At 44.5% G+C, this 14,350-nt stretch overlaps 2 protein-coding genes and 1 long non-coding RNA gene across 3 annotated transcripts; all 3 read right to left on the bottom strand.

Annotated features, from left to right (window-relative positions):
• Positions 1-117: 117 nt before the first annotated feature.
• LOC130703680 (uncharacterized) lies at positions 118-2,752 on the bottom strand. Its single transcript, XR_009004792.2, has 3 exons — positions 2,621-2,752; positions 2,109-2,389; positions 118-1,524 (listed from the first exon to the last, which is right to left on the bottom strand). It is a non-coding gene; the product is annotated as an uncharacterized LOC130703680 (long non-coding RNA).
• Positions 2,753-4,494: 1,742 nt separating this feature from the next.
• Positions 4,495-5,658, bottom strand: LOC130703666 (uncharacterized). Its single transcript, XM_057525106.1, has 3 exons — positions 5,628-5,658; positions 5,382-5,516; positions 4,495-5,315 (listed from the first exon to the last, which is right to left on the bottom strand). Exons 1-3 carry the CDS (start codon positions 5,631-5,633, stop codon positions 4,704-4,706), a joined length of 753 nt encoding a protein of 250 aa, XP_057381089.1. The 5' UTR covers positions 5,634-5,658; the 3' UTR covers positions 4,495-4,703.
• Positions 5,659-7,025: 1,367 nt separating this feature from the next.
• On the bottom strand, positions 7,026-12,582 carry LOC130703652 (adhesive plaque matrix protein-like). Its single transcript, XM_059496476.1, is given in 6 exon segments — positions 7,026-9,181; positions 9,183-11,095; positions 11,333-12,074; positions 12,144-12,179; positions 12,258-12,389; positions 12,459-12,582. Coding segments are annotated over 6 exon segments (4,671 nt in total). The 5' UTR covers positions 12,465-12,582; the 3' UTR covers positions 7,026-7,339.
• Between the last annotated feature and the right edge of the window lie 1,768 nt (positions 12,583-14,350).

Here is a 14,350-nt window from a genome sequence, read left to right as displayed (position 1 = left end):
TTTCACGTCTTTGCACCACATCACATGTTCAAGAAGTCAAATAGGCAGTGGTTCCATTTTTAGCCGCCAGGGGAACTTTTCTTATCTTTCCCTCAAGTCATAAACTATAAACATCGAGACATTATATTAAATGTTGCATGTACATTTGCCTTAAAAGATGCTCATTTTGCTAGGCTTAATTTCTCCAAAAAAAAAGCAGTGCGTACGTGTGTGTCCTCTACAACTGTCATCGGAGACGGCCAAACTTGCGTGTACGTGATAATGGCGCTCTCTAACTGCTGCTACTGGCCACCAGAGGCCTATCTCTTCCTTATCAATTTCGTGACGTCTCTCTTCCCTTACGAAGACGATCAGCATCATATTACACCACTGATCGTAGTACTAAAACGATCTACGCATGCCGTACCGAAAGTCCAAGGAACTCCCCATGTGGTTTAAGGACAGTCGGCGATTTGCTTGCTTGTTTCAGTACACAATGATGGGAAAACCGGCTGTGAATCGCGTACCTGTTTGTACCAGCACCAAAACGGTCGTTTGAAAAATATTGGAAAAGGTCTCGACTACACATTGCAAAGCTCTCTAATAATCTCGAGTGCCTACAGGTTTTTCCCGCTATGAATTTTGTCTCACTATCGTTCAAATATGGGGAGACGTGATGGTGCAACCAAGTGCCAAAGTCTCTCTCGTGTTCTGCCATGTAGTGTGTGTAACAGCACTGAAATGAAAAACACACACACACCTCGAGGTTTCTCTCAATAGTCTACACTCCAACGTTTCATAATCTCGTTCAATTGACACGTTTGTGTTACACCTCATGAAATGTGTGATGAGCGTTTAGATTAGAGCACTCATTTCATTTAGTTTCTCACGCTGACGGGTGAATTAATTAAATAAAAATGGCCTGGCTTCTTCCAGAAGGAAATAGTTGGCTCTGTATGTCTGTGTGTGATTGGGTACGAATTTCGATGGTGCAATCGTGCTGAAAAAGAAAATGTTTCTTTTTTCCACTCGCGTTCTTTCGTGCTACCTTTCGTGCATCCCGAATCAACCCGCCCTTTGCTATGAAGAATGCCCTACGGCTGAACACCAAATCGATTCACAACCACATCACAGAAAGACTCGAAACAAAACAATAAACATACATTTTTCTTTTCATCCCGCGACATTTCTTTCAAACGAAAAGAAAAATGGACGTCGTGGTGCAAAATAAGAACGACAAGAGATCTGACGGAATTTGATCCCATTAAAGAAAAAGGTTTTCGTCGTCTGCACCCATTGCCATTGATCAACAACAGACACTTTAGGGTGCCGTCCATTTTGCTCGTCTGCTCCTCTGGTCAGCAGGTTTCCTAGTCTCTTTGTTAAATAGACTTTTCCTTCTTCTCTCTAGTGTCGTTTTTTTTTTTCGCCGTCGGGAAATGCGAGAAACCTTTATTTGTTCGAGTTCAAACCGGTTAGTGGCTAAGCATGGGACTGGACTCTGCGTACGTGTCCGACTTGGCAACCAGCCCTCGAGTCTTCCTTCTAAAAAAAAAAAAAAAATGGAAATAAAAATTTTATATATCTAATATACTCTGAAATGAACTGTTTGCTTCTAGGGCTGTTTACTATTTAGAGAGAGAGGTATTCTAGGAAAGATTTTTTCAAAGTACAACAAGGTTTTTTTTTTCGGAAAACAACAACCCAAAAATAAAAATGCATCTGGTAAAAGAAATCCGAGAACAAGTTTGGGCCAGATATATATATATTTTTTTAACACTCTGCACATCACGTATACGTACCCAATAGCTATATGCTATACAGGTATATCCTAGATCGACAGAGGCTACCTGGAATAAGTGGCAAACAGGGGGCTTCATTGGTTGAATGTAAAATGAGATTAGCCCCCCCCCCAACCATAAATTTTTGTTTTTCTAATATTTTAAAAATAATTATTAGAGAGGTTCCCCCCCTGTAGGACAGTATCTCTATGTTACGGATAATAAGCATCATCATCAAGTTTTGGTGGGGGGGGGGAGCTACCGAATGTTTCAACTGTTGGACCGGCTCCCAAAAACTGCTTTTGGGTCAATCAGAGATAATAATATTTAAAAATAAGAGAAGAATACCTCGATTTGATTGTCCATTCTTCCGGTTATTCCAGTTTTCGCTGTGTGTATATTCGTTTAGTTATTACGGCTGCAAACATTGAAGACGGGCTTTTGAAATCTCTAGCCGAATTGGCCTGCCTTGGGCTGAACGCGTGGCGTCATTAAGCTGACGAAGGCTCTTTTTATTTTCTTTCTTTTCCATTTTCTTAAAAGAAACGCACGTACATTCAGACAATACATTTTGTCTAACCATGGCCACTCCCAAAGTGTTCGGCTTTATTCCGAATTTTACTCGTTCACTGTCGGCAAACAACCCAAAAAGAAGACAGAAAAAACAACGACTGATTATCTTTCTCTTGGAACTTTGTTTTTTTTTTAAGCCAATTGCTTATTTTCGTTCTGTTTTGTTTTGTTTTGTCGTGAAATAGAAGCTAGAAAGGGAACATGGAGCTACCCTGACAAGTGTAGTAGCAGACAATTTAGTATGAAAGATGAATGGTAGAGTTTCTAGCCAAGGATTATGCAGTTACCTGCTGTGCATTTAGAAGCTTTCGAAATTAAATAACTTTATGGTAGAAGGGAACAAACCAAACAAGGGGTTGAATCGAGAATAGATCCAGTTTTGTTTCACACGAGACATTAGTATCCGTCAAGTCTTCGAGCATGATTGATCGGTGCTATGTGCTGCAATACTAAACTTGCGTGTCATCTGCTGGTCAAAATTCTAAGCTTTTCTATGATCGATAAAAATCTCGATCGAACATTCATATCGTCTAATCGAACCCATAATAAAAAAGAGGTTTGCATGTTATCTCGGTATTTTGCAAGGCGCATGAAATTTAGAATCTAAATTTTTTTAATGGTGTAATATTCTCGGCTTAACCTCTACATCGTCTACGACACAAAAAAAGGAAATGCTGATTGTGGTTAAAAAATGTATGTCCACGACCCAAAGGAACAAAAAAGCGTTAGTTGAAAATCTGAAACTATTGGCGACCTTACTTACGATTTTGTAAATAACTTTGTCTTCATTTTCAAACGCATACAACACGAGAAAATACAAGCCATATGATCATGAAAACCAATACCAAAACTGAAAGAAAATATATTCTTGAAGGCTTTTGTATTCGACAAACGTAAACTGGCCTCTTCTGTCGGGTTCGTTAGAGGGACACGTATAACAAATGCAAGTGTCAAAGCCATCATCTGTTTAAAACACAGTAGACTCGAGGGGGGGGGAGGGTTGGTCTTAGGGACAGGTCAACATGACAGTTAACAAATCTACGTGTCGGTCACGCTTCTCAGTCGACCCAACTAAACTAGGCCAACTTGACGTGTTCGGAAACTAGGAGAAAACATGAATAATTTTGCTGTGGTGTCGAGTGCATATGTAGGGGATAGTGAGTTTATGTTACCAAAGCCTTTATGGCTGGCCATTCTTGGAATAATCGGACGTGCATATTTATTTTTCGTTGCTCGTGACATACGCAAAACAGTGGCGGTTTGAATATGATTAATTCCGACAGGTTCCCCTTTTCATTCATTGCTAATTTCATTATTGCTCCAGCATATGCAAAAAAAAAAAAAAATACACACGAAAAATGTCCACCTAATTACAGACAAGCCGCAGATGACAGTCTTGTTAAAAGAGAAATTTTGCACGAATGTTTCTAAAACGATTATGTGACATAAACTCGGAATGTTGGCCCAATTCAACGAAGGGGAAAAGGCATCCGACTGCTTTGTGATTGAAATATTTCTGCAATCATTTCGCATTTCGTGCCGTGGTCTTCAGATTTGAACTCTAGAAATTCGAGACGTTTGATTAACGATCTCATTTCATTCGGAGCTTGAGGATTGAACAATGACTAGATTGCCAACGTAACCTAGCCTACTTTCTCGCTAAACGAGAAGGTTACCCAACGTGATTGGGATCGCAGTCTGTAATAGGAACGATACACAACAAGGTCAGCTTCTATTGAAAGAAGGTGACTCGCGAGTATTTTCACAGGGTTGATCCTTTACAGATAAATAACGGCGACAACGTCTGACGCGAGAAAAGAAAAAATAAATGGTCTAGATTTACACACTTGTCTCCGACTCATTCTCGCCAAGTCTGGAACGAGCGACCTTTAAAAGGAATATACATGTTCTTCTAATGCTTGATTTGCAACTTTTGAAGGCCGAATTCCTTACGACTTTCTCTACGTGCATCCTTTTTGCGATTGTTTTCAAGATCTTATTGACAGACGTCCCCTTAATGGCAGGGCACATTGTACGCGAACTGGGCAATCCCTCAATACTTTGTTGAATAACGGCCAACAACCGTTATGCTTTACAACCGGTCACTATATTTTTTTCAAAATAATGTTTAAAAAAAAAAAAATGGCAGTAAAACAAATCGTTCAGTTTAGACTCTTTCATATATTTAGCTCGGAGTACATGTTTATAAATATCCTGCAAAAAAATGGCATGTGTGAAGGCAAATGTGCGAAAAATATGCAGTCTACCATACAATTCAACTAACACAGTAGCTAGAAGGTGTTTGCATAATCATACTACACACACATACACACGTATTTCTTTTAATCTACGATTTGAACGACCGGCTTTTTAGTTCCCTGTCGATTTGGTTTTGAAAAACCACTTGGGGTAAGTCTGACGAGGGGCGTTGGGCTTCTCATCCGACTTGGTTGTCGTGACAACCGTAACTGTTTCGCTAACCGTGGCTGGAGCTGTGTATTTCAGCGGTCCAACAACAGCTGGATTGGTGCTCTCCGCTCTGGCGTATCCGAGTTTGTATCCAGGAGCGCGTACCCATCCGGATTTTCGGATGGTCACGGCCGGAGTGGCTACTGGCTTTTCGAATGAGATCGGCACGTACTTGGGCGTGCTAACTTCAACAACGGCCGGCTTAATGTATTTTGGTGCTTGGACAGGGGCATCCGTCTTGATGTAGCCGGACACTGTTGATGTCTTCGGAGCTTCAGTGGTGACAGCAGGTCTGTAAAATGGAGTTACCACTTGGTAGGTGGGCTTGACGTATGCGGGTTTCACGTACGATGGAGTCGGGGTGTAAGGCCGGGGCTTCGTGGCAGCTACCGGTTTGTGGGTTGTAGTGGCCCCGCAAGTTTTAACAGCTACTTGTGTTTTCTTGTTCTCTTCGTCGTGTTCTTCAGACGAAGATTCATTCGAGCCTTCATCGTTCTCTTCATCATCTTTGCCCTGTTAATCGATGAATAATTTTTAGCAATAAGCTGTGCAAGTTTCAAATGAAAATGAATGACTTACACTGGTCTCGTAATCTTCATTTTCATTGGTTTTTGCATCGGCTTCTGGAAGACGAGTGACACCTGTGACAGCCACGTTGGCTTCAGCAACAGCTGCTGTGACAGCGACGGCCAGAAGAATAGCGATAAGCCAAACCTAGTCCAGTTGTGTTAGTGAAGAACAAGATGAGATCAATTGCGATAGTGTTCACTATGATTTAATAAGAAGCTTGCTATACAAACGTGAGGCCTTCAAGAACAAGCATACCTTCATTGTTGTGCGATTGAGTGAGACTGAAGCATTGTTGGATATCCTTCGACCTTTTTATACTGCAACTCCTTCTTATTTCTTTCTTTTGACATGTCAACCGTATCGCGGTCACTGGACAAGCTGTACGACGTGCTATAACGTGAAGTGGCTCAAATTCAAGATAAAGGAAAGCGAATGGAATTTTTTTTTTTTACATTTTTTTTTTTGATAATCTTTTGGCCCTTTCAACACCCAAGTCCGTGATCCACTTTCTTCACTATGAAACAGGGGGAGTTAACCTTTACTATACGACATCGAGACCTTCTACATTGAACTGTTTTTCTGTTTAACATCATGACGAGTAGAAAATGTGAAAAAAAAACACAGGTCTAAACAAGTTTAAATTTTGGGGCGACCGTGATCTTCGGGATTCCCGTTGCCACCCAGAAAAACCCCAAACTAATTGGCAAGCATTGCCCATTAGATCACCGATGGCATAAGTTTAGCTCGAACCGGTACTGGAAGACTGTTCTTTCTCTCCTTGTAAAAATGCTATTGAACCTGTTGGTGAACAGCTGAGTTTGCCATTCGTCCTTCAACGATGGGATGTTTATCTATGTGAGAATGGTAGATAGACAAAAATAGCAAACGTGCAGAAAGTACGGTGAGGTTTCCTATTATGGTGAGGTGGGCACCTCGATCAATCACTTGCTATTTATGTCAATGAGGTGCTAAAGGTGTCCAGACAGTCGTACATTTTTGCGATAACACGAAGATAAGGATGACAGATTCTGCGTAAATCAATTAAACTGATCGAGCATGTACGAAAAATTGAAATGACCTCAATGTTTGTCAGCTTTTCTCTCAGAATATCGATCAATTGGAGCGTTAAATGTTTAAACTATGTTATGCAAACCTCTCTCTTTTTATCAAAATCTAATCGGCAAAATTCTAGTATGCTACTTTCTACCCTTAAATATTGTTGTTATGAAACAATGTTTCACCCGTACAATATAACTCATTCAAATGGCGCTTGGTATGCCAATCATAGCTTTTATTAATTACATGTTTTCCAATATGAGGGCTGTTGAATCTTATTTTTTTTTGCTTTTGTACATGCCAATTTTCATTTAATATGAGTATGTTATTTTTCGATTCAAACACTTATTGGCGCTCTCTATTTTAGAATTCATTGGACATGTGGAGTTGTTCAACGTATTTATCCTACACGAATGGTCTGTACCATCTAATCTTGGCGTATGTAGTCTCTCAACAACAGTAGCTGAGCAATCATAATCTTTCATACTCGCATAAAGAATAAATTCATCTTCGACTCGCAAACACAATGAGTTTTATACAAGATGGACAAACAAAACGAAAACCTATGATGAAAGAAATGACGTTCGAAAAGAGATGTAATTTTTTAAATCATTGTATTCATTCATAAAATTGGACCAATATATATAAGCATGGCTTTTTGAGGAGCATCACAATAAATTCAGCTATAGAGCACCGCTAATAGAAACCCTCACATTGAAGCTCACATTCAACAACCAAAAACAAGATCATGTCATTTCATTTAGAAATCCGTCGAATAATAAAGAGCTATACGTCATAAATACATAGTTCGACATCATCCTAAAGCCGCCAACCAAAGATCTTTAAATTACTGGTGAATTTTGAAATTTGGTTTGAAACAAATAATTCGTTCTTTTTAATTGTAATTTAATTTAGGCTGTGCTGGTTTCCGTTTTGGCGTATCCCAAGTTGTATCCAACAGCTCGGACGGAGCCGTATTTCTTTCCTGGACTTTTCGTTTCAACCGATGGAGCGTACGCTGGAGCGGCAGTGGTCGGTGCAACGTAAACCGGGGCGGCAGTGGTCGGTGCGACATAAACCGGAGCTGCGATAGTCGGGGCAACGTAGGTTTGATATTTGGGGTACTCAACCGGTTTGTATGGAGCAGGGGTGACTGGAACATATTTAGGTTGTTCAACGGTGACCGACTTGTAGTTTGTCTTGATCTCAACGGTGCCTGGAACGCTGGTCTCGGTCTTGGCGTAACCCAAGTTGTAACCTGGAGCTCGGACTGATCCGTATTTCTTGCCCGGAGTTTTCACCTCAACCGACTCGTAAGACTTGGCGACGTAAGCAGGTGCTTCGGTTTTAGGAGCAACGTAAACTGGGGCTGCTGTTGTTGGTTTAACGTAAACCGGAGCCTCGGTTTTAGGTGCGACGTAAACTTGGTATGTAGGAGCCTCGGTCGTTCTGTATGCAGATGGGGCAACTGGAACGTATTTTTCTACCCACGTAACCGGTGCAACGTATTTGGTTTCTTCAACCACAGCTGGTTTGTAGTTGGTCTTGATCTCAACAGTGCCTGGAACGGATGTCTCAGTCTTGGCGTAACCCAAGTTGTAGCCTGGAGCGCGGACGGATCCGTACTTCTTTCCTGGAGTTTTCACTTCGACGGATGTGTATGTTGGGGCTACGTAGGCAGGGGCAACATAAGCGGGAGCTTCGGTTTTCGGGGCAACATAAACGGGAGCCTTGGTTGCGGGGGCAACGTAAGCAGGAGCTTCGGTTTTAGGTGCTACGTAAACGGGGTATTTAGGTGCCTCAGTCGGTTTGTATGGAGCAGGAGCAGCTGGAACATATTTGGGCTGTTCAACGGTGACCGATTTATAGTTGGTCTTGATTTCAACGGTGCCTGGAACGCTGGTCTCGGTCTTGGCGTAACCCAAGTTGTAGCCTGGAGCGCGGACGGATCCGTATTTCTTGCCTGGAGTTTTGATTTCCACGGATGAATAGGAAGGAGCGACGTAGGCGGGGGCTACATAAGCGGGGGCTTCAGTTTTAGGTGCGATGTAAGCGGGTGCCTCAGTTTTGGGTGCAACGTACACTGGAGCTGCGGTGGTTGGTTTGACGTAAACTGGAGCCTCGGTTTTGGGTGCAACATACACTGGAGCAGCGGTGGTTGGTGCAACATATTCAGGGTACTTGGCTGGAACATATTTGGGTTGCTCAACGGTAACCGACTTGTAGTTGGTCTTGACCTCCACGGTGCCTGGAACGCTGGTCTCAGTTTTGGCGTAACCCAAAACGTATCCGGGAGCTCGTACTGATCCGTACTTCTTTCCTGTTGTTTTGATCTCAACTGATTCGTAAGAAGGAGCTACGTAAGCAGGGGCAACGTAAGCGGGGGCAACGTAAGCGGGGGCTTTAGTCTTGGGCGCAACGTAGACCGGTGCTGCGGTCGTGGGGGCAACGTAGACTGGAGCCTTAGTGGCAGGGGCAACGTAGACTGGGTACTTGGGAGCCTCGGTGGGTCTGTAGGGGGCAGGTGCGGCTGGAACGTACTTTGGCTGTTCGACAGTGACCGATTTGTAGTTGGTCTTGATTTCGACAGTGCCTGGAACAGTGGTTTCAGTCTTGGCGTAACCCAAGTTGTAACCGGGAGCGCGGACTGATCCGTATTTCTTTCCTGCTGTTTTGATTTCAACTGATTCGTAAGCAGGGGCTACGTAAGCAGGAGCTACGTAAGCGGGAGCTTCATTCTTGGGTGCAACGTAATACGGGCGCCGCAGTCGTTGGTTTAACGTAGACAGGTGCGGCAGTGGTGGGGGCAACGTAGACTGGAGCCTCGGTTTTTGGGGCAACATAAACCGGCGCTTTAGTTGCCGGGGCAACGTAGACGGGGGCTGCGGTGGTTGGTGCGACATATTCAGGGTACTTGGCTGGAACGTATTTGGGTTGTTCAACTGTGACGGTCTTGTAGTTGGTCTTGATTTCAACAGTGCCTGGAACAGAAGTCTCAGTCTTGGCGTAAGGCAAGTGGTAACCTGGGGCACGGACTGATCCGTATTTCTTTCCTGCTGTTTTGATTTCAACTGTTTCGTAAGCAGCGGCTACGTAGGCGGGAGCTTTAGTTGCCGGGGCAACGTAAACTGGGGCAGCGGTGGTTGGTGCAACGTAGACAGGGGCTTTAGTTGCGGGAGCAACGTAGACTGGGGCTTTGGTTGCGGGAGCAACGTAGACTGGAGCCTCGGTTTTCGGGGCTACGTAGACTGGGGCTGCGGTAGTCGGGGCAACGTAGACTGGAGCCTGGGTTTTCGGGGCAACGTAGACTGGAGCCTTGGTTTTCGGGGCAACGTAGACTGGGGCTGCGGTAGTCGGGGCAACGTAGACTGGGTACTTGGGTTGTTCAACGGTCACCGACTTGTAGTTCTTGATCTCAACAGTGCCTGGAAGGCTGGTTTCTGTCCTGGCGTAACCCAAAACGTATCCTGGAGCTCGGACTGATCCGTACTTCTTTCCTGGAGTTTTGATTTCATAAGTAGGAGCGACGTACGCAGTGGCTACATAAGCAGGAGCTTCCGTCTTTGGGGCAACGTAAACTGGAGCTTTAGTTGCGGGCGCAACGTAGACTGGGGCGGCTGTTGTTGGTTTCACGTAAACGGGGGCCGCCGTGGTCGGTGCGACGTAAACTGGAGCCTCGGTTTTGGGTGCAACGTAGACTGGGGCTTTGGTTGCGGGAGCAACGTAAACCGGAGCCTCGGTTTTAGGAGCAACGTAAACTGGGGCAGCAGTTGTTGGTTTAACGTAGACGGGGGCAGCAGTGGTCGGGGCAACGTACTCTGGGTATTTGGGGTATTCGACGGCTTTGTAGGTGGTCTTAACTTCAACGGTGCCTGGAACGCTGGTTTCGGTTTTAGCGTAACCCAAGTTGTAGCCAGGTGCGCGGACGGAACCGTATTTCTTACCGACTGTATTGACTTGCACCGTTTCGTAAGCGGGGGCTAGGTAGGCTGGAGCTTTCGTGGCGGGGGCAACGTAGACTGGAGCTTTGGTTGCCGGTGCAACGTAGACTGGGGCGTCGGTTTTCGGGGCAACGTAGACGGGGGCCTTAGTAGCGGGAGCGACGTAGACGGGAGCGGCAGTCGTTGGCTTAACGTAGACTGGGGCTTCAGTTTTCGGGGCAACGTAAACCGGAGCTGCGGTAGTCGGGGCAACGTACACTGGGTACTTGGGGTATTCAACCGGTTTGTATGGAGCCGGGGTGACTGGGACATATTTGGGTTCCTCAACGATAACGGACTTGTAGTTGGTATTGATCTCAACGGTGCCTGGAACGCTGGTCTCGGTCTTGGCGTAACCCAAGTTGTAACCTGGAGCTCGGACTGATCCGTATTTCTTGCCTGTAGTTTTAATTTCAACCGATTCGTAAGCGGGAGCAACGTAAGCAGGCGCTTTGTAAGCGGGAGCTTCAGTTTTGGGGGCGACGTAGACTGGGGCGGCAGTGGTCGGTGCTACGTAGACTGGAGCCTCTGTTTTAGGTGCAACGTAAACGGGAGCTTTGGTTGCTGGAGCAACGTAGACTGGAGCCTCGGTTTTAGGTGCAACGTAGACTGGAGCTTCGGTTTTAGGTGCAACGTAAACCGGGGCAGCAGTGGTTGGTTTGACGTAGACGGGAGCTGCGGTGGTTGGTGCGACATATTCAGGGTACTTGGCTGGAACATATTTGGGTTGCTCAACTGTGACGGTCTTGTAGTTGGTCTTGATCTCAACAGTGCCTGGAACGGTAGTTTCGGTCTTGGCGTAACCCAAGTTGTAACCTGGAGCGCGGACTGATCCGTACTTCTTCTCGGTGGTTTTGGTTTCAACCGACTCGTAAGCAGGTGCTACGTAGGCAGGGGCAACATAGGCGGGGGCTTTAGTTTTAGGCGCAACGTAGACGGGAGCAGCAGTTGTGGGGGCAACGTAGACCGGAGCCTTAGTGGCAGGAGCAACGTAGACTGGGGCCTTGGTTGCGGGAGGAACGTAGACGGGAGCTTCGGTTTTCGGTGCAACGTAAACTGGAGCGGCAGTGGTAGGTGCAACGTAGACTGGGGCTTTAGTAGCAGGTGCAACGTAAACAGGTGCGGCTGTTGTTGGTGCAGGGTACTTGGGGTACTCAGCGGCCCTGTACGTGGTCTTAACGTCAACCGATCCCGGTACGGTGGTCTCAGTTTTTGCGTAACCCAAGTTGTAACCTGGTGCTCGGACGGAGCCGTACTTCTTCTCCGTTGTTTTGACCTCTACAGTTGTGTAAGCAGGAGCCACGTATGCGGGAGCTACGTAGGCGGGAGCTGGGGTCTTGGGAGCAACGTAGACTGGTGCTGCGGTTGTGGGGGCAACGTAGACTGGTGCTGCGGTTGTGGGGGCAACGTAGACAGGTGCGGCGGTCGTTGGTCTAACGTAAACCGGTGCGGCAGTGGTCGGGGCAACGTAAGCCGGGGCAGCGGTTGTGGGAGCGACGTACTTTGGAGGTGGAACGTACGCAGCAGGTGTGACGGCCGGAGCTGGTGCTGGAAGGTAAATGTAAATCGGTTTGCAGGTGGGGATTTCAGCAGTCCTCTTTGCCTGGATATATTCAGCCGATTCCCTGGAATCTTCAATCTTTCGCACTTCCTGTTGGAAGTGAACCTGCCATTTTGAAAATTCCCCAGTTTTTTTTACATCAAATTTCGATCATTGTTTATGAACTTAACTCACCTTGTCATCATCGTCATCATTTTCCGTATTCTTGTACTATTTTTTATATAAACGAAAAAAGAATAAATCATGATTTAATTTGATGCCAATTGATCGATTAGAAATGGAACTCACTATTTCGGTGGTTTCGTTGTTGATATCATCATCTTCTTGAGACACGTAAACGGCAGCGGTCACATCCGCAGCAGCTTGGGCGACATTAGCCGAAGCTAACGCAACAGCCAAAACAGCGACGACCAACCAAATCTAAAATAATCCAAAAGTTCGATGAGCCAATTTTGCATGCGCAGTCGAGGTCGTAGTTTGTGTGTATACCTTCATTGTTCAAACTGGGGGAGGGAGTATGTAAGAACTGGACCACAGTTGAAGAACAACTGACACTGTTCAAACGCTTAACCGATGCGTTTTATAGGCGACTCGTATGGCTCGTGTCAACCCTAGAACTGCTGCAAATCTGAATGCCACAATATGCAAAGAGAAAAGGTTAAAACCTGAAAAATAAAAAAACAGCGAGAACAAGAGAAAGTGAACGGAAATGTGGAACATAAGATAATCTCGGGTACGCACACACTTTCATATAGACGCACTGACATAAGTTCACGATCCACTTTCTTTCAAACATTCTGAAATAGGTGAGCCACACGTACATGGGTACATGCCACCTATTTTGTTTTCTTTCGTCTAGCCGTAACACTTGACGTTCGATCCAAAATGAAACAACAAAAAAAAACGAGTTCCAGCAGGTGAATGGTGTCGACCGATGCATTTTGGACAGAGATTCTTTCTCCCTTCAGCTGAAAGGCCGGCTAAAAAGTGAGCGTCATTTTCGCCGCAATCGGCGTTGCAATAATCTAGCCGTATGCAAATCAATCCGCAAAACATGAATTTGCATGATAGATTCAACCGGTTCTCCAATTGTTTCGACGCCTATTGTTTCCAAACAAACCGTACAGTCACGTTTGATCATTTTCACGGCGTAATCAAATTTTACCTCACCATCCTGTTTTCTTACGCCTCCGCCATTGTTTTTCCAGTAAAACTTTGTGTGTGGGTTCATCCTTGAATTATTTCTCAATGAAGCAATTTCAACATGTCCCTCTTTTTATGTGAGTGTAATTACGTATTTAAATGGCCATTTCACGAGATTTTCAAGGGGATATTAGAAACTCGTGTGGGATGCACTATACCGACAACGCTTGCCAATAATTAAACCTAATGATAATGACTACGCAATGTTATACTTTTTTTTTTTTTTGCGCTAAATTATGAACACGATAATAGTGACAGCTGTCAGTTTACCAAGGCTGCCAATGTGAAATTACTGCCGTGTGAAAAACCGGTTTCTTTCCCGACCTCCAAGTGCACGTGCGTTGGACTTGTTCTATTTAGCCACGTCAAAACGTTTTTGATGGCCTAATAATTAGAAAACAAACTATATAAATAACAGTTTAAATTATTTAAAACGTCTCGATTGCCAAGCTAAACTTTGTCTATTACTTGATTAATGAATTTCCTTTCTCTTTCTGGTTTTAAAGCACCGAATTTCTTAATTACTTGGAATTTTGCTAATATCTGTTTCGAATACGCCCAGCACCGTGCTCCAAAAAATCTTAGTGTTATAATCTTATCATTTCAATATTCAAAAAAAGGGTACATGAACTCTTTTGCGGTACCATACGTTTTACCTAAAAAAAAACGATAGCACAAGGATATGTATTCAAGGTAAACGGGACTCCCGCAATGAACGCAAAAAAAAAATGAACAAATATGTTGAAGTATATCTTTCCGGGCGTCCTTCAATTCATTTTTTCTTTCCTACAACTGATATTGAATTTTTGTTCCCGAAAAAAAAAGTATAATTATATGGCCGTTATGGAACATTTTTGAGGTATGAAGGGGGGGAGGAGTTGTATCCATCATGTAAAATCCTGGAGAAGGGGAAGAGAAGGTTGGGCGTTGCTGGGGCGATAGTCGCGCAAACTCGTCGTTTGACCGTTTCAGTTTCTCTTTCTAAAAATCCTTTTATAGCGGGTTTTCCGAATACATTAGATGAATAGGTCAGCATCTAGCAACCGTCTGAAGCTTGAAGGTCATTTAATGGAGCTCAATCGCCGCACGTATACACATAGAAAGTAAAAACAAAAAAGTAGAAAGTAGTATTGGCCACTTTTGGCTCCAGCAAGTTCCAGAATCTGTCCTAAAGCATA

This window comes from Daphnia carinata, chromosome 8 (assembly GCF_022539665.2).
Source record: "Daphnia carinata strain CSIRO-1 chromosome 8, CSIRO_AGI_Dcar_HiC_V3, whole genome shotgun sequence".
NCBI classification, from domain to species: domain Eukaryota; kingdom Metazoa; phylum Arthropoda; class Branchiopoda; order Diplostraca; family Daphniidae; genus Daphnia; species Daphnia carinata.
Note: the sequence above shows the minus strand (reverse complement) of the source record. Positions and strands in the feature narration are given on the sequence as shown.

Excerpts from the sequence above, each read along its gene's own strand:
- LOC130703666 (XM_057525106.1), bottom strand. Across the intron at positions 5,316-5,381 it reads ATGAAGATTACGAGACCAGT|GGCAAAGATGATGAAGAGAA; the intron begins GTAAGTCATTCA and ends ATCGATTAACAG.